At 37.1% G+C, this 20,119-nt stretch overlaps 2 protein-coding genes across 2 annotated transcripts; one reads left to right on the top strand and one right to left on the bottom strand.

Annotated features, from left to right (window-relative positions):
- The first annotated feature begins 636 nt into the window (after nt 1-636).
- tyms (thymidylate synthetase) lies at nt 637-6,997 on the top strand. Its single transcript, XM_058395535.1, has 7 exons — nt 637-985; nt 1,481-1,554; nt 3,061-3,235; nt 3,939-4,040; nt 5,099-5,274; nt 6,567-6,638; nt 6,722-6,997. The coding sequence occupies exons 1-7, from the start codon at nt 769-771 to the stop codon at nt 6,857-6,859; spliced, it is 954 nt and encodes a 317-aa protein (XP_058251518.1). The 5' UTR covers nt 637-768; the 3' UTR covers nt 6,860-6,997.
- A 118-nt stretch (nt 6,998-7,115) lies between these two features.
- Nucleotides 7,116-14,683, bottom strand: enosf1 (enolase superfamily member 1). Its single transcript, XM_058395534.1, has 15 exons — nt 14,525-14,683; nt 14,192-14,297; nt 12,858-12,973; nt 12,703-12,789; nt 11,922-11,948; nt 11,708-11,780; nt 11,570-11,608; nt 10,772-10,854; nt 10,545-10,667; nt 9,437-9,571; nt 9,262-9,303; nt 9,052-9,181; nt 8,821-8,920; nt 7,783-7,864; nt 7,116-7,520 (listed from the first exon to the last, which is right to left on the bottom strand). The coding sequence occupies exons 1-15, from the start codon at nt 14,606-14,608 to the stop codon at nt 7,410-7,412; spliced, it is 1,338 nt and encodes a 445-aa protein (XP_058251517.1). The 5' UTR covers nt 14,609-14,683; the 3' UTR covers nt 7,116-7,409.
- Between the last annotated feature and the right edge of the window lie 5,436 nt (nt 14,684-20,119).

Here is a 20,119-nt window from a genome sequence, read left to right on the forward strand (position 1 = left end):
TCAAATGCAGTATAAAGTGCAAAAAAAAATATTGTAAATAAGGAAATCAAACACAGGAAGGAGCAGAGACATATGTGACAAAAGGAGTTAAAAAATAAAGTAACAAAGAACTATTTAAGTAAATTCCAGGATTAAAACTGCATAAATGTGCAGGGCATAATAAAAAAGATGGTATGTTGGTGTTTTTATTTTTTTTATTGATTTCCGACTACAATCAGTATCTATTATTATTATTATTATTATTATTATTATTATTATTGTTGTTGTTGTTGTTGTTGTTATGCAAAAGAAATATATTGTAAATAAGGAAATCAAACACAGGAAGGAGCAGAGACATAAGTGGCAAAAGGAGTTAAAAAATAAAGTAACAAAGAACTATTTAAGTAAATTCCCGGATTAAAACTGCATAAATGTGCAGGGTCTAATAAAAAAGATGATATGTTGGTGTTTTTAAAAATCAATATCTATTATTATTATTATTATTATTATTATTATTACTAGGAACGAATCTACGTAGCTTATTATTATAAGCGCAGCCAAACCACCACGTGATCTGAAGCGGGCCAATCAGAAGGCTTCCCGCTGTCTGCTGACGAAGAGCGAGCGTACAATGCAAAGCTGCAATCTTATTGGAAGACGTTATTTACCGCGAAAGAGGAAAAAACCCGCGACTATTTAATTCACCGAGACATTCAGCAGTCTGTTATTTGCGCTTCTTAGACATTGCACTATTTTAACGCTAACATTTGTACTATTTTCCCTGACACAATGCCAGCCACAAGTGAGATACACCCAGGCGGAGAGTTTGCAGCAGAGGAAAAGAAGAAGACCCCTGATGATGCGGCTCCTTTCTCTCTGTTCTGTGATGAACGCGGATATCTGAACCAGATCAAATATATTCTCCAGAATGGAGTGAGAAAGGGCGACCGCACAGGAACAGGAGTCGTCTCTGTGTTTGGTTTACAGGCCAGATACAGCCTCCGAGGTGGGTTATTATTATTATTATTATTATTATTAGTGTTATTATTATTATTACTTCTTTCCAGTTTACCACAGTCTCTGAGATGGGAGGAGGACTAAACTTTCAACATCTTAGAGGAGATTACAGTTTCTGCTCTGAATTTTGTTCATTGTTTTTATACAGCTTTAACATTGCTGGTATTTGAACAAAACTCCAAAATAAGAGTCAAATTTGGGGGGGAAATGGGTATGAATGAAACTGGGGTCGTCCATGTTCTTTCTGACCACAAAAAAAGTGAAGAAGACATGATTGTAACTTCAGAAATGGGAAATAGGATTATTTTGATAGCGCATAAAGGGAGCAATAGTCTTGACAGTCTGAGACAAAGGCAGAAAAGGCTTGATCCAGATGCGTTATGGGTGATTATGTAGCATGGTGTTTGAGCTCCTGTCAAATATAACCCCAGCTTTTTAACCATAACATGTCCATTAGTTGTTTGTTTTTGTTTGTTTGTGTTAGATCAGTTTCCTTTGCTAACAACCAAACGTGTTTTCTGGAAGGGGATTTTGGAGGAGCTACTGTGGTTCATCAAGGTAAGTGATGATTTCATGATCACCGCTCTGTTTCCCAGACCACAATTATATCTATATATAGATATAACATAACATATAACATATATATAGCACTCACCTTTACCATTTTGAATTGTAAATGATGTTTACTTAAAGCATAAATTCAACCTTTGAGTTATATGAAATATAAATAATAAATCATGTCTATATTAATGCTTTTTATGCAAACCTGATGTATGTGTAGGAAAAGATCTAAATCAATGGAAGGCCCTGTAGCAATTAACATGTGACAGTCAGTGGTTTTCATGTTTTACTGCACCAATAATGTGGAAAATAATGCAGAAAGGATAAAATTACTATTATAATAGTTTTGTAATAGTTAAAAAAAAATATTATTAAAGTTTAATCCATTGTCTTAGAACATGTGTATTATATACCTTTGGAAACCCACCTTCTTGTCAGTCATTTTATAGACACGCCCCTAACTCCTCTTCACTTTCTTATAAATAATTTTGAGGCAAATTCGCATATTAACAGAGTTAAAACTTGGCCTTCAAATACCTCAAATATGCTTGAAAGCAATCATATGAATTGCTCAATTACGTGATTGCTGCTGTTGCTGTTTTTGCACAAGTTTCAAACTCCCACCAACTGCTGCTATACAGAAGTGTATATGTTTACAAGAACCCCTTTTCTTTATTTTGCACATTGTATTCTATAACACATTATACAGGATGTATACAGGTCAGTGCTATTCTGTATCTGTCCTGTACTGTTTTGTTTTGTATTGTCTGTTTGCACTAGGTTGTGCACGGTGCACTTTGTGTAGCTAGAATAACTTACTTTCCATTCTTAGTGTTTTATTTTGTAGCTCTATGTTTTATGTAGCACTGGGATCCTGGTTGGTCTCATTTCACTGTGTACTGCGTCAGCTATATATGGTTGAAATGACAATAAAAGCGACTTGACTTGATGAAAGTCTTTGTTCATTGTTACTCTAGTTAGTGTGCTAACCACTGAGCCTCTGTAAGTTTCAGGGGTGGAGCTTTGTGTACAAGGCTGGAAATGGGGGTTTAAAAAAAACTAGAGACCTTAATCCATTTGTTTTTGTGTTGTATTTACACACAGCTAACATTAGGACACACATTTTGGCTTGGAAAAATGAAAGCTGCCTAAGAGTCAGTGCAGTACAGCTCTTGAATTAAACGACTACTTCTGACTTTTTACAGTAAAATAATATCAAGGCTACAGCAAATTTAAGCCACCATGTACCAGGTATCAGTGTCTGTTATACTGTGGAAGATGTTGTGACTGTGCACACCCTAGTTTAAGAATTGTAATGAGAAATTAAACCTAAAAAAAATTTTTTTGGTGGTCATTGTTTGAGTTTGCTTAAGGTTCTTTGAGCATGACCTAGTCAAACTTGTTTACACGGAACCTTAACATCTACAGAAACGTAACTGGTGGCCATGTCATAATCTGAGATGCCAATAGAGGGCAGCAATCTAACACAGATCTTTCTTGTAGGGTTCAACAAATGCGAAAGAGCTTTCTGAGAAAGGTGTGAAGATTTGGGATGCCAACGGCTCACGGGAGTTTCTCGATAAGAACGGCTTCACCGAGCGTGAGGAAGGTGACCTGGGCCCTGTGTATGGCTTCCAGTGGAGACACTTTGGAGCAGAGTACAAAGACATGCATACTGGTGGGTATTATACCCTATAAAAACTATTGCAGCAGAAAAATGAAATATTTGCCAATTTGAAATACAAAAAGTTTTCTAGTCAGAAAAATGATTTGGTTTACAATTGGGAAAAAATGTGCATATTTATTTTCTGAACAAGGACAGGGCAAGGCACAGTGTGCAGGATGACATGATGTACAACACAGTGAGAGAAATACACAGGATAACAAAGCCGTATTTAGATCATTGATTAGATGGGTTAGCTGAGAAAAAGCTACACTTATGTTTATGTAGCACCAGGTCCTGGAGAAACGTTATTTCATTTCTCTATGTACTGCGTCAGCTATATGTGGTTGAAATGACAATAAAGCTTCTTGAATCTTGAATTATCTGTGCAGTTGTATAGTTACTGTTGCAGATAAAGAAATACTAAATTGATTTGAACATTTTGAAGATGATGAGCTGATTTCTTTGCATGTCTGCAGGCTTTAAACCAGGAACTTCATCTTCTTTTCATTTAAAAAAACTTTCATTTCTTTTCTACAATGGCTTCCAGATGGTTTAAAAACAGTGGCATGCCATTTGCTGATTTTAATAAAATTCATATCACGGACTGCTAGAGTGAATAACCACGACGTTAAACAGGAAGTGCTGTGCGTTTCATTAAATGCAACGTGACTTGCTTATGTATTGCAATCTATTCTGTTCTGCCTCTTACTATCAGATTACACTGGCCAAGGTGTTGACCAGTTGCAGAAGGTTATTAACACCATCAAATCCAATCCCGAGGACCGGAGGATCATCATGTGTGCCTGGAATCCTAAAGGTAAAGATTTTGACCATGCATAGTATGTAAAGTGTGGTATATTGAGCAGAAGAATCTCAAAGTGCTAATGTCTAAGGAATACCGACTTGATGTTAGAATTGGAACTCAGTAGAGGATCCACAAACACTTAAAATTCTGGAAAGTTTTCTGGAACTTTTCTCATGAACATTTCATATCGACTGAGATCAGGGGACTGAACAGCTTCCCTTGCTCTTGGGTAACATTTTTTAGGTTCCTTCATGACCTTGCTGGCTGATGATAATATAATACAGAGGTTTACTTATCGATCTTATTAACATCCCGTTAATGGGATGATTCTTAAGAGATTCTCTCTAGTTAGTATGCTCAGCATTTCTTATAATAACAACTAGATGATCATGATCACAGTAATTTGTGACTTCTCTGCACATGAAGTGCTTTTTGAGTTGTTTTCATAAAGGGAAAGTTGCTCTGACATGATTGTGGTAGTCAACAGGACCATGTACATTCACCATCCACTCTATTACGAACACCTGGTGCATTTACGCATTTAACCAATCATGTGGCAGCAGCACAATGCAAATTAAATCATGCAGGTCATGTGAAGAGTTTCAGTTAAAAAAAGTGATTTATTTATTATGTTTTTCCTGGCAGATCAAACCATTCTGGTCATTTTCATCTGTTCTGTCATCAACATGGTGTTTTCCACCCATAGAACTGTCACTCACTCAATGTTTTTTTCCCACAATTTTTTGTAAAATCTTTAGATTGTTGTATGTGAAAAATCCCAGGAGATCCCAGCAGTTTCTGAAATACACAAATCAGCATCCATGCCACAGTTAAAGTCACAGATATCACACTTTTTCCCCATTCTGATGTTTGATGTGAAGATTAACTGAAGCTCTTAACCTGTATCTGCTTGACACTGTGCAGCTGCTACATGATTGGCTTATTTGGATAACTGCATAAATGAGCAGGTGTTCCTAATATAGTGGACAGTGAGTAGAAATTCAGAAAATTGATTCATTTGGAAGGTCATAAAGTCATTTCACTTTTGTGATCTTTCTTCCTCATCTCAGATCTGCCCCTGATGGCTCTTCCTCCTTGTCACGCTTTGTGCCAGTTTTACGTCTCTGAAGGTGAGCTGTCATGTCAGTTATACCAGCGCTCTGGAGACATCGGCTTGGGTGTCCCCTTCAACATTGCCAGCTATGCCCTACTCACATACATGATCGCCCATATGACAGGGCTCAAGGTAAACATAGTATAAATAAATTACTTTCTGAATCATCAGTGTACTTCATTAAAGTCCTTTGATTAACATTCTAGTTTTTTTTTGCACATAGCATTTTTTCTGTCATCCACACATTTCATTCATAAGTTCTGTCATATGTAAGATTTTTATAAATATTGATTTCTTTAACTATAACAATACACTACTGTCAACGTTCAGAAAGCCATAATACTTCCTACTAATTTAGCAGTAAGTAAGATTCTGAATCATTTGTGCTTAACCAACCATATAAAAAGTGAAACATATGAAAAACTAGAGAAGAAAATTTATTTAAATTTATATTTTCAGATATTTCAGCATTACAATTCTAACTTAAAGATATAATCCTTCTGGACAGTTTTTGTCTTCTTATTTGTGCATCATGAAAGGTTAAATGATGCACTCATACACCGATCAGGCATAACATTATGAGCACTGAGAGACACCTGTTAGTGGGTGAGGTATATCAGGCAGCAAGTGAACATTTTTGGTCTCAAAGTTGATGCGTTAGAAGCAGGAAAAATGGGCAAGTGTAAGGATTTGAGTGACTTTGACAAAGGGCCAAATTGTGATGGCTAGACCACTGGATCAGAGCATCTCCAAAACTGCAGCTGTTGTGGGGTGTTCCCGGTCTGCAATGGTCAGTATCTATCAAAAGTGGTCCAAGGAAGGAACAGTGGTGAACCAGAGACAGGGTCATGGACGGCCAAGGCTCATTGATGCACGTGGGGAGTGAAGGCTGGCCCGTGTGATCCGATCCAACAGACAAGCTACTGTTGCTCAAATTGCTGAAGAAGTTAATGCTGGTTCTGATAGAAAGGTGTCAGTATATACAGTCCATCACAGTTTGTTGTGTATGGGGCTGCATAGCCGCAGACCAGTCAGGGTGCCCATTCTGACCCCTGTTGCACTGCTGACAGTGCCAACAATGGGCACGTGAGCATCAGAACTGGACCATGGAGCAATGGAAGAAGGTGGCCTGGACTGATGAATCACATTTGGCCGGGTGCGTGTGCGTCGTTACCTGGGGAACATGTGGCACCAGGATGCACTATGGGAAGAAGACAAGCCGGGTACCACGGCACACCTTCAGGGATCTAGTGGAGTCGTTGCGTCAACAGGTCAGGGCTGTTTTTGAAGCAAAAAGGGGACCGACACAATATTAGGCAGGTGGTCATAATGTTATACCTGATCGGTGTATTGGTTCTATTCTTGTAGTGTTTGTTGTGTATTTGTTGCGCATATTCATTTAATTTGTCTTCCATCCTCTTCAGCCTGGTGATTTTGTACATACTCTTGGTGATGCTCACATCTACCTCAACCACATTGAGCCTCTAAAAGTGCAGGTGAGGTGGATATTATATTAAAGTGTGTGCACATAACCAGCACAAATGTAGGTCTATGTTCACATTTTCTTCTCTCCTTATAGCTTGAGAGGGAGCCACGTCCTTTCCCTAAGCTGAAGATCCGTCGCAATGTGGAACGTATCGATGAATTTACAGCAGAGGATTTTGAGATATGTGACTATGATCCATATCCCACAATCAAGATGCAAATGGCGGTTTAATCAACACAATTTCTGGGTGAATGTAAGCAGCCATGGTTTTGTAATAGTTCATGTTTACTGTACTGTTAGTGTAAATATTTGTTTGTCTCCTAAAATTTGTTTTGTTAATATAAAATTCTAAATAAACACTCCATTAAAAAAAAAAAGTACAGTTATAGTGGTATATAACTAAGAGTAGACTCACTATGCTTGAATATGAATGAAATGTCATTATCAGCATGGGTGTGAATGTAAAACTTGGTCTAAAAACTGTAAATGAGATTAGAATGTAGTTTATTTTGTGACAAATTCCTAAGTAGAAAAAAGTAGCTCACATTTTCCATAGTGTCAGTCATTCAAGTTACAATTAAGGTCTCCCTTATTGCTGCCGTCATATAATTAGGATAGTAGATAAAGTGTCAATCAAACAAAATTTAATTTCTGTTAAAAACTATTCGCCTTCAGAGTATTTAGTACTTTGTAAACAATTCTGTTCTTATTGAGGAGAAAAATCTAGAAAAATGAAACATTTGCCCTTTGTTAATTGTTGTTTAGTTAATCAGCAGTCACCCTAGATTATCGGTGAGTGTTTCTGCCCCAAAACGTGCCTCCACACCTCTCCATGAGGAAACTGATGTTTCTGCACCGATGACTCCAGCATCTCACATGAAAACCCAGGATCCTAATGAGACCCAAACCAAACATGAGCTAAAAACACTGCAGAAAATTCATACTGGATTTGAATATTGAAAACCTCGATGAATAAATCGGTGTACTCTAAAAGTAACAGCGAAGTAACACTTTAGATCTGAATCACACATGCGTTATGCTAATCACAACGAGTGGCCATCTGTTGTGCATAACAAGTTAAAGATGCTTTTGCAAATTTTATGGGGATGACCTGTCACAAGCCTGCTGTCTTAGAGTCTAAAATATTGACTCACCTTAGGAGGAATGTAGCACGCATTTCTGATTACGGTAGGACTTTGGAAATGCTCGTGAAGGTGGTCCACATATTCACACATCCTTTCATAAGGAACAGTGAATGTATTAAAAACCACATGAACAATACACAAAGTTTCAGAAGTCTTATTAGTGATTTCTATCTATATTACAGAAATGCTCTGGGCTTATTAAAAGAGTACACAGTAAATATTAAGATCAGCACACAGATGTAGAGGACATACATTTTTCATATACAATCATAAATAAAATATCAATGCAGAGTCAGTAAAGTTGCAGGATAACAACAAAATGTTAATAATTGTAATAAAGTGCTTTCTGAGCACTACATTAAAAATCATTTTACTTTTTAAATCATTACAATCAAATGTACACCAACCTGCAGATAAAAAGAATCAACTCTCAGCTGGAAGTCAAAAGTCACCCCATTTTAAAGGAAAATGCACAACGTATACTTCCAATGTATGCTTAGTACACAAAGTGGCAACACAAAGGTTTATATACCGATCAGACATAACATAATGACCACTTGCCTAATATTGTGTTATCACCTTTTGCTGCCAAAACAGCCCTGACCCGTCAAGGCATGGTCTCTACTAGATCCCTGAAGGTGTGCCATTTGTCACCAAGATGTAAGCAGCAGATCCTTTAAGGCGGGGCCCACTTACACGACGTAAAGGATACTTTTGATACATAATGACCACTGCAGACCAGGAACACCCCACAAGAGCTGCAGTTTTGGAGATGCTCTGATCCAGTCATCTAGCCATCACATTTTGGTCCTTGTCAAACTTGCTCAGATCCTTACACTTGCCCATTTCTCCTGCTTCTAACACATCAACTTTGAGGACAAAATGTTCACTTGCTGCCTGATATATCCCACCCACTAACAGGTGCCATGATGAGGAGATCATCAGTGTTAATCACGTCACCTCTCAGTGCTCATAATGTTATGCCTGATCGGTGTACATGAGGCCTGTCTCTTGATCTTACCCTCATTTAGTGAATCATCCACTCACCTGTTGTCCAGGCTGGCAGACACTGAGATGTAGTCAAACAGAATGAGATGCTGAACAAGCTCGCAAAGTCCCACTCCACCAGCATGAGGACACACCGGAACTTGAAAGGGAAAGAATTTTAAACATACAATCTCTCACTACCCACAGGTCTAATAGGATCTTTATAGAAATTTTTAGAATATTGAGAGCCATATTAGAAAATTCTGAACACCATTTACATACAGATCTCACCTTTAAACTTGGCAGCCATTAACATGATGGCAAGGTTTTCGTTGACGCTGCCCACCCTACAGCTGTCAATCTGAACAAACTGCAAAGCAGAGGCTTGCAGAAATTGCTTAAACATCACCCTGTTGTGGCACTGACGCACAAAAACACACAATTACTCCTTCTTATTAAACTATACATTACAAAAAAAAGGGTTGAATCCCTCTTGCCAACCTGTTCTCCAGTAGCAACACCAATACCCAAAGGTGCGAGAGCCTGAAACACAGATATGAATGTTAATGTCATGATAACTGACTACATATCTGGGGCCACATAAAGAATAAGGTTAAAATCAATAACAGACACTTTCTCATTGTTATTCCCACACATGCTGACACTTATTGATTACCTTTGAGATGGCAGCATGTCCAAGGATGTCATCCGGAGAGGTGGGTTCTTCAATCCACAGAGGACGGAACTCTGCTAGGCTGCTTACCCAAGAAATGGCCTCATTGACATCCCATCGTTGGTTGGCGTCAATCATCTAACAGTAGTTAGGTCATGAGTCACTGAACTATTTCAATCACAAAGACTCTGTTTAGACAGGCGTGTCTTGTTGATGCAGGAAAGGAAACTATATGCTCTTGTTCTTTCCCTTGGATTCAAGTTATTCTTTTATCTTCTTCATATATAATCTTTAATAATGCAATTGGAATCTTCATTCACTTTCCAGGCCTCAGATATGTGAAAATGGATAAAAAGCTACTTGAAGAGAGAACACCTCAGATCACGATCACAAACATCACTGCTTTGTCTTGGACATTTATATTAAACATAAGCCCCCCCAAAATTTTAATTCTCTATGCAGAAAAACATTTCTGCACTGAAATAATTTATTTTAAACAATTCATTTAAAGGAATATTGAAATTATGTTTCCTTCTTATGATTTTCTTTGCTTAAGAATTATCTTTAATGGTAAGTTTCATGAATCTAATTAGGATTCTGTTTGTTCCAAATAAAATGATAGGATAATTAATAATGAAATGGATCTGAATACCAAACGTGTATTGAATAATAATAATAATAATAATAATAAATTTTATTTATAGGCACCTTTCTATTCACTCAAGGTCACCAGTTTTAAGCAAGTAATAAAATAGCAGTAAACAACAATAAAACAAAAAGCTATATTAAATGAAACAGTCATCTAACACTTAAACACATAGCCTATAATCATGTGGAGTAAGCACTTCTGAATAAATAGGTTTTATGAATGTGATTTTTTTTAATCCATATGGAGCTCTTTTACCTCCTCAGCACTAAAGGAATGCACATCCCTGCATTATTATTATACTATAACAACCAAAGTTGCTGTATGAGCAGATGTTCATGCAGTCTGAGCAAAGTAATCAGATCTGCTCATGTATAACTTGCTGTGCAACAAACAACCATATCAAATTCTGCAATATAAATTAGACTAAGCCTGCAGTCTGAACAGAAGAACGTTAAGATTTACCAGCGTGTTTTCAGGGCCGATCATTTTTCGAATGAGCCTGCATCTGCGGATGTCGTCCTCCAAGTCCGCCCCTACCTTCACTTTAAACCTGGTCCATCCTTCACCTAGTGCAGCAGAACACAGCTACACACACATACACAAGTATAATTAACCTGAATACATATGCACACTCACATTTTTCATTCCGCAGTGTTTCTCATTAATCAATGATCAAAACACAGACACACCTGTGTGAGCTGTTCATCTGAATATCCTAGCCAGGCACAGGATGTGGTGTAGGCTGGATATCCTTCCTTCAGCATCTGGTCCTCTACAAGGATCAAAGGGGTCATAATGTCATGATTAGTAGAAACTTGCTGATATGGTTGTACGGTATGGTCTGAATGGTAAGCTGCTAGTGGAAGTCACAAATGAAGTTAGACGACTGCGTGATTCCACTGTACTCTACTGTGAAAAATTCATAATAGTTGTGATTTAGGAAACTTCAGGCAAAAGTGAATGAAATTAGAAAATATGCCCATAATAGCTGTGTAACAAAAATATGTTCATCACAATGGTTATCTCATGCAGGAAATCTTGAGATTTTAGCCCGGTTTTAATAAGATGATTAAGAATTCTTGCTCATGATTTATAAGCAGGGCTGAATATATTGATGACCAGTTTTTTACTTCAATTCTCATTTTTTGCAGAGAAGTAGTTCACGTAGCTCTTCTTACACTTTGCTCTGGACTTCTGATCTGTAGAACATCAACTTGTAGCTTAATGTCATGGGTTTTGGTTGTTTGAATGGTCCAGGATTGTCCAGGATGATGAATGTGTGAATAAAGGGTTTTACATAACAAATATGAACTAACAAAGCTTGAAATTCAAAAATGAATGACTTCTGTCAGAAGCCATTTTTTTTCCCTCTCCAAGTATGCATACTCTTAGTGTGACGTCATGTTTGGTTCTACATGTATGTGATAACCTAACGTCCATTAGATATCTGTTATATCCAAAAATTAATCAGAACATGATTTTCCTACCTCTCTCCTGCTTTCCCTTGTTGGCCTTTTCCAGGATATCTATTCCCCAAGAGACAGAGAGAGAGCACAAGCTTTCTAAGCCAAAAAGGGGTCACATCATTCTGTGTAAACATCATTTAATAATACTAATGACCTTACCTAATGCTTCCTGTTCAGTAAGCGCATCAGTGATGTAAGTGAAATCTATACAGCGGATAAGCTGCCTTGGGTCCTGTGAAACCACACACATACACACACCACACACCACTTCTACAAATCTCTCTTTACATTCTCATAATATGTTAACACAAACAGAAACAAGACTGTCATATCCTGAGGATATCTGAATACTAAGGTTATACTGTCTTCTTACCATATCCACAAGGAGCTTCCAGAGGGGCTGCATTAATGAAAACAAAATGATGGGTTTAAGTTATAGATATTTAAACATCATCATTTAATCAGAATCTTGTATTTTTACTACTGCATATCTGCAATGGGTTCAGTGGCATTGGTACATACACCAACCAGGCATAACATTATGACCACCTGCCTAATATTGTGTTGGTCTGCTTTTTGCTGTGAAAACAGCCCTGACCCATCATGCACTGTGTATTCAGACACCTTTCTATCAGAACCAGCATTAACTTCTTCAGCAATTTGAGCAACAGTAGCTCGTCTGTTGGATCAGATCACACGGGCCAGCCTTCGCTCCCCTTGTGTATCAATGACCCTTGGCCGCCCATGACCCTGTCACCGGTTCACCACTGTTCCTTCCTTGGACCACTTTTGATAGATACTGACCACTGCAGACCGGGAACACCCCACAAGAGCTGCAGTTTTGGAGATGCTCTAATCCAGTAGCCATCACAATTTGGCCCTTGACAAACTCTTTTTCCTGCTTCTAACACATCAACTTTGAGGACAAAATGTTCAATTGCTGCCTAATATATCCCACCCAATAACAAGTGCTGTGATGAGGAGATAATCAGTGTTATTCACTTCACCTGTCAGTGATCATAATGTTATGCCTGATCGGTGTATTAAGAGTATAAGAAACTTCACTCTATGGTATCTTTCTGGCAAAAACTACAGAAGTTATAGAAAATTAAAAAAAAAAAAAAGGATATAATGCATGAACTGAAAAGTTTCACCTTGCCCTCTGCACGTGCCCACATATCCCAGATAGCGTTTAGGATGGCAGCCGCTGCCAGCTGGATAACCCCCTTTTCTGGACCAATCTGCACAATGTAAAGTCAGTAAATGTGGTTCTAACTGTCTATATGCCCTCACAAGGATGGTTACTTACCCATCTCATTTGCCCATCATTTGTCAGGAGTCTGTAGAATCCTCTAAAGTCACTCACTATCTCCTCCAATGTTTTTCCAATCACCAAAGCTGACAAGGCCTTTACTGCACACACAACTACACAAAGACACAATAATAACCTGAGGTGGAAAATCCTATTTCAACCTGAATAGGACAGAACCACTAAAAAACTGTTTATTTTTATTTTTTGTGACTCTAGTATTTAGACAGCATTTTAAAAAAGTAATAATAATAATAATAATAATAATAATAATAATAATAATAATAATAACAACAATAATAATAATAATAATCAGATGTTTATAAAATGGTTATAATAATCATTGCTACTACTAATTATTATTATTGTTATTAAATGATATATGTTAATCGAATGTATTCATTTATTATTATTAATAAATTATTTTTGTTTTTTATTATTATTATTATTATTATTATTATTATTATTATTATTATTATTATTATAGTGTGAGACAGTGGTTCAGCAAGTGGTTCAGTGTTCCTATGATAGGCTTAGAAATCCACCCCAAACCTGAGCAGGATAATGTGGTTAATTTATATAAATGAATGAATAATTAAAATAATTATGTTTGGAATAGTGACGAATAATATACATATGTATAATTATATATTTTTTTCTTTTGTACATAGATTTTTTTTTTATTTTCATTGAAAACAGTATGCTTACAGACATTACATATTATTATAATTATTATTATTAATAATAATAATAATAATAAAAATAATATTTATAGATTTTAGATTTTTATTTCATATGTGGTGTCTACTTTTGTTCAAAAAAACAAATATGCAGCAATATTATATTATAATAATAATAATAATAATAATAATAAAGATGTTTATAAAATGCTTATAATAATAATAATGACTACTACTAATTATTATTATTATTGTTACTTATAGATTTTTATTTAATATGAGGTGTCTACATTTGTTAAAAAACAAATATGCAGCAATATTAAATAATAATAATGATATTATTAATAATAATAATAATATGTTTATAAAATACTTATAATAATGTCTAATACTAATTATTATTATTGTTAATTATAGATTATAGATTTTTATTTAATATGAGGTGTCTACATTTGTTCAAAAAAACAAATATGCAGCAATAATAATAATAATAATTATTATTATTATTATTATAGTACCACTAGATGGCGCTTTCTCACAGACAAAGCTGTATGCTTGCAGAAACAGGAAGCAGGAGCTCTACACACTGCCAAAATGTTGCCGTAGGCTATATTTAATATAATAAAGGCAGATTTATTATTTTCCGGAGCTCACCGATCTCAGTGCCTCTTCCCACCGTGAATGTCAACCCAAATCCTTTAAGACTTCCAGAGTCTGTGTCAATCACCACATAAGCCACAGAGTAGTCCGGGTCTGTGTGCTGAAACAGATCACATGACACAAACACTTACAGTCCAAATGTTCAGCGCAGTGTACTGAAAACCTTTCAATGATCGTACCTCGATGAGTAACACATAAAACCTGCTTTTTTTTCTTTACATAATTCCAATGAACTCATACGGCTATTTATATGACTCCCGTTTTTTTATACGGAAGTAAGCTGAATCTTGTGCTGAATCTGCAAAAAGTGCGAGTGTTTATACAAACCATGGCGTCTGATCCATGCTGCTCCAAAGACGTGGGAAACCTCACGTCGCTTACTGTCACTTTGGTGATGATGGACTCCATCATGTCGCAGTCTTGTCAAGAGTTTGAAATGCTTTGGGAAAACATGTGAACTTGGACCACAGATACCGCCCCCTCCCCCCCATCCTAACACGATGATTGGCTAGTCTATAGCTGTCTCAGGGTCAGGGTTATTATTTAGCTGTAAACGCATAAATCAGCAGTTTTTCTTGCCCTCATCAAGTTATCATTGGTATAGCTTCAGGACAAAGAGAACATACACCGATCAGGCATAAAATTATGACCACCTGCCTAATATTGTGTTGGTCCCCCTGTTCCTTCCAAAACAGCCCTGACCTGGCGAGGCATCTCCACTAAATCCCTGAAGATGTGCTGTGGTATCTGGCACCAAGATGTTAGCAGCAGATTCTTTAAGTCCTGTAAGTCACAACTTACAAGACTTAAAGGATACGTACAGGGCTTAAATGACACTTTTGATATATACTGACCACTGCAGACCGGGAACACCCCACAAGAGCTGCAGTTTTGGAGATGCTCTGATCCAGACGTCAAGCCATCACAATTTGGCCCTTGTCAAACTCACTCAAATCCTTACACTTGTCCATTTTTCCTGCTTCTAACACATCAACTTTGAGGACAAAATGTTCACTTGCTGCCTAATATATCCCACCCACTAACAGGTGCCATGATGAGGAGATCATCAGTGTTATTCACTTCACCTCTCACTGCTCATAATGTTATGCCTGATCATTGTGTAAATCTTACAGTAGAGATAAACAAAAGTTATACTTTGAAAAAAAGAAGAAGAAGAACTGAAACCGTCTCTCTTAAGATCCAAATATGAGTAGTATGTTCCACTACTAATTTATTTATTTACATTAGCTGGAAATAACATACTTAAGCTGATTAGAGCAAGAAGAACCTTAACATGTCCAGGACAAATGCACCATTATGCATAACTATCCTGTTATAATATATATAGATAAATATATCATTACATCTCGTGTCTCAATGTAAAATTCCCATTCCAGCAACAGCCCCACTCAAGCGGTTCCTACAATAGTGTTAGCAGCATTGTCAGCAGACATAGGAAAATAAATAAAATATATACATTTTTTATGGATATAAGTTCTGAATTCAATTATCAAAACTCTTCAGTTAAAGATGAAAAAAGAGAAGCCAATTTCACCAGATGCACCTTTAATAGGAACGTACAAATTGTTGTAAGTTAACTAGCCACCTTGCTTTCAATGGGTGTGGCTTATTTAGAGTCTCTTTTCATTAATAGAGCAAAAATAAACAAACTATTTGGCCACATTGTGTCTGAAAGTTCATTTATTCGATATTAATTTCTTATTTCTATTAAAAAAATGTAGTTTAAAAGCAATATGCCACACACAATCATACACACATACACTATATTGCCAAAAGTTCTGTGACAACACTCGAAATCACTGAATACAGGTGTTGTTTTTCAGGGGATGGGCTTGGCTCCTTAGTTCCAGTGAAAGTTCCAGTTAATGCTTCAGCATACCAAGACTTTTTGGATAATTTCATGATCCCACAGTTTGGGGATGGTACCTTCCTGTTCCAACATGACTGTACACCAGTGCACAAAGCAAGGTCCATAAAGACATGGATGAGTGAATTTGGTGTGGGCCTGCACAGAGTCCTGACCTCAACCCAATAGAACACCTTTTGGATGAATTAGAGCAGAGACTGCAAGCCATTTCAAAACTAGGACGTCTGCCTTCACATGCACATGAATGTAATATGGAGTTGGCCCACCCTTTGCAGCTATAACAGCTTCATCTTTTCTGGGAAGGCTTTCCACAAGGTTTAGGAGTGTGTTTATGGGAATTTTTAACTATTCCACTAGAAGTGCATTTGTGAGGTCAGGCACTGATGCTGGATGAGAAGGTCTGGCTCGCGGTTTCCGCTCTAATTCATCCCAAAGGTGTTCTATCTGGTTGAGGTCAGGACTCTGTGAAGTTCCTCCACACCAGACTCTCTCATCCATGTCTTTATGGACCTTGCTTTGTGCACTGGTGTGCAGTCATGTTGGAACAGGAAGGGGTCATCCCCAAACTGTTCCCACAAAGTTGGGAGCATGAAATTGTCCAAAATGGCTTGGAACTAAAGGGCCTTGGAACTAAAGGGCCTTGAAAAACAACACCTGAATACAATGATTTGCAGGGGTGTCCCAAAACTTCTGGCAATATAGTGTACATTCTAGGATAATGAATAATGGCATGGCTGTGATTACTTCTTGATATTTAATATAACTGCGCTCTTGTGAGTGCAATATTGCTTAAGTAATTTTTTTTTGCTTGTCATGATTCTGGTGGATTCGAAGCCTACCACAGTAACACTGGGCATGATGTAGGAAGACACCATGAATGGTCTGCCATTTTACTATACACACACATTTACACATTCATTTCAGCTGGAACCAGATGCTGGAGGATTAATATAAAAAGGATACAATTATACCTTTCCTTAGCTTGATCATAAAATATCAAGAATCTGTTTCAAATGAAACTGATTGGACATGATGAAGAAGGTCCCACAATTCACAGTGCATGTCAGGCTAACTCTTAAATGACCTCCACAAATAAATAGTTTTTATAAATCTTGGAAAGGGTACAGATCCATTACTAAAGCTTTGAATGTTACCAGGAGGTTACACAGCAGGCTACATTGTTGTGAAATAGAAGAAGCTGAAACCACCACAGAGCTCATCCCAGACGTAGTTGTCTGTCCAACAATGGAAGCCTCTCCTGAGTAAGGCATGAGGCTTAAGGCAGGCACTTAAAAGACACTGAGAGCATGAGGAAGACAATTCTCTTTATGGACCCTAAGTGCTACTTCTTGCAAAAACCAGGTGGATGGGTAATGCCACCAAGAGACTATTCAGAAATAAGAAAAGGATGGTCCTTGAAGAAAACTTACTCCAGAGTGCACACAAATTCATATTCATCTTTCAGCATGACAACAACCCAATGCACACATCTATGAGAACAATGAAAATTTACTTGGCTTTAAGACAGGTTTCTGAATTTCCTTAAGTAGCCCAGCCAAAACACAGCCTGAGCCCTCAAGATGGCAGTTCACTGATTCTTCATATCCAGTCTGAGTCGGATGAGCGGATCTGCTGGGAGGAATGGGAGAAACTGTCTAGATGCAGGTATGCAAAGCTTATACAGACTTGGCCAAGAAGACTTGGAAGCTGAAATATCTGCCAAAGCTGCTGCCACAAAGTGTCTGAAAACGTATGTAAAAGATTTTAGTTTTTATTTATTTATATATATATTATTTTTTTGGTTGTGTTTCTAGATTAATTCCCAAAATCATTTAATTCCTAAAATTAATTTTGTCAATTTTTGTTTAGATTTTACATCCTTTACATCTATAATGTTCAGAATGTTCTAGAGAATAAACAGAAAAACAAGTCAGTAAATTTGCTGCCAGGTTGTGGGAGCCTGCGGTCTGACTAACACACTCACAGCTTTCTTCAACCTGTTCATTGTACACATTGACCAGCGCAGCATGCAGATAATTCCAGGTAGCACACTCTGATTAGATGTTTTTTTTTTTTTTAAATGTTAGTCATAGCTGTGTGAGAAAACGACAAAAACAAAATAAACTGAGTGCTTAATAGGAAGTGGTCTCACAGCTTTAAACCAATGCTCACTGAAGTGGTGAGAAGCATGAATATAAAAAAGATCATCTCGATAAATAATTTTTTGTCTTTATTAAAAGAAATATAGAAAGAAAAATTAAAATAAAATGGTGGTGGTAATAAAGTGGTTGATACAGTGATACAGTGGATAGTGCAGCTGGCTCACAGGTCTAGGGTCTTTAGTTTATTCCTGAATTCAGGTTATTACCTGTATGGAGTTCTGTATATTCTTTCAGTATTTATGTGGGCTTCCTAAAGGTTCACCAGTTTCCTCTATTCTAGCCAAAAAATGCATGAAAGTGCATACACTAAACTAAATTGTCCATGTGTGTATGTGCACAGAGTCCTTAATGGGGGACAATACATTGAACTGTACATAAATAAGCCACACTCAGTTGACTTAAAGTTAACCAGAATAACTAGATGAACCAGTTGCATCTGATCCCATTGCTTTCACCGTTCTAATTGTAAGTGGACTTAAAAAAGGACCAGTTTCTTTTTTGTTCCTCTTTAGCATTGTTGTGGCCTCAGACCCCTTGTTGTTTACATCGCAACACTAAAGATCTCTGACCCCAGCTATCTGTTGATATATTTTTTCTGTACTTCTGAAGTAACTCCTTTACTTTGACACAACATTGCGGTGCCATTCTGTTGTAACCTCTGTTTGCACAAATGGGGAACACTTTCATATTCTTTTAGGATCACTGATTCATAAAGGATAGCTTATGTGTAATGCAAACCTCTCTCTAAATATCAAGTGCAGTGGTGTCCTGCTAAGACCATACAACCCTACAAAACATTGTAAAAAGTTTTGTTTTTAGTAGTGATGGAAGACGACAGGTACTTCTGGCATAATGAAAAGCAAAGCAAACTGGTTTGTCTTTGCGTTCATACCTAACGAACTACAAAAGTGTTCACAAATACAAATGTTATTTGTTGTGCTCAAATGAACTAGGTGTAAATATGAGCTTCAAAATCAGTTAATTTTATTCGAATATAAGTTGCTTTTGAATAATCTGAGAAAAAAGACTGTGGAGTATTTTTTAAATGCTCTCTTAACTCTTCTCATTGTCACACAAATGCACAAAGGACAGAGATAGTCAGTATATACCTGTATAGTAAGCACCGAACAAGTCAGAAATGGTTGATTAAAGCAAAGAGCTAGAAGGAATGACTTGGGGTTCTGCAGATCCATCTTAACACAGACCATACACACAGACACCTAGCATCTTCTGGAAGATTCACCAATATTCCCACAGACCCAAAACACAAAGGCAGTTTGTGAATGTGTAAATCTCATTCTACCCTCTAACACGTAGCTATAATGCACCAATTAAAGCTTCCACTGTATTCAAGCTACACAACAAAATGTTTTAAAAGCAGCAACATAATCTGACAAGCACGTTGATTTTTGTTCTTTGTTTATTTTGTCTGTTAGGAAACCACAGTGATGATGTCATAGGGCATCTTTGGGGTGATGGATGAAGTGATCACATTCCAGTATTATGATGACTGGACATGATGTAATGAATATTCCTCCGTCCGAGCTCACTCTAATCCAGCAACATGCATAATTTAGAAAGACCTCCTACTATTCGTAGATTTTCTATTCATATTATACAGTTTTCCTCCAACAGAATCAGTATCAGTAAAAGATTAAATGGGTTAATTCTACTGTGTATCTGTTTAATGACCTCTGAGTAAGTAAATAACCTTTCTGACTTGGCTGTGGCATGTAGCACTGACAATTTCTTGGCATCCAGCAGTGACAAGCCACAAAAGAAGATGCCTGTGCTAAAGTTGAGTCACAGGAGAGAGAGAAAGAAAGAGACACCAGAGAGAGAGAGAGAGAGAGGGAGAGAGAGAGAGAGAGA

The sequence above is a fragment of the Hemibagrus wyckioides genome, linkage group LG07, assembly GCF_019097595.1.
Source record: "Hemibagrus wyckioides isolate EC202008001 linkage group LG07, SWU_Hwy_1.0, whole genome shotgun sequence".
Lineage (NCBI taxonomy): Eukaryota > Metazoa > Chordata > Actinopteri > Siluriformes > Bagridae > Hemibagrus > Hemibagrus wyckioides.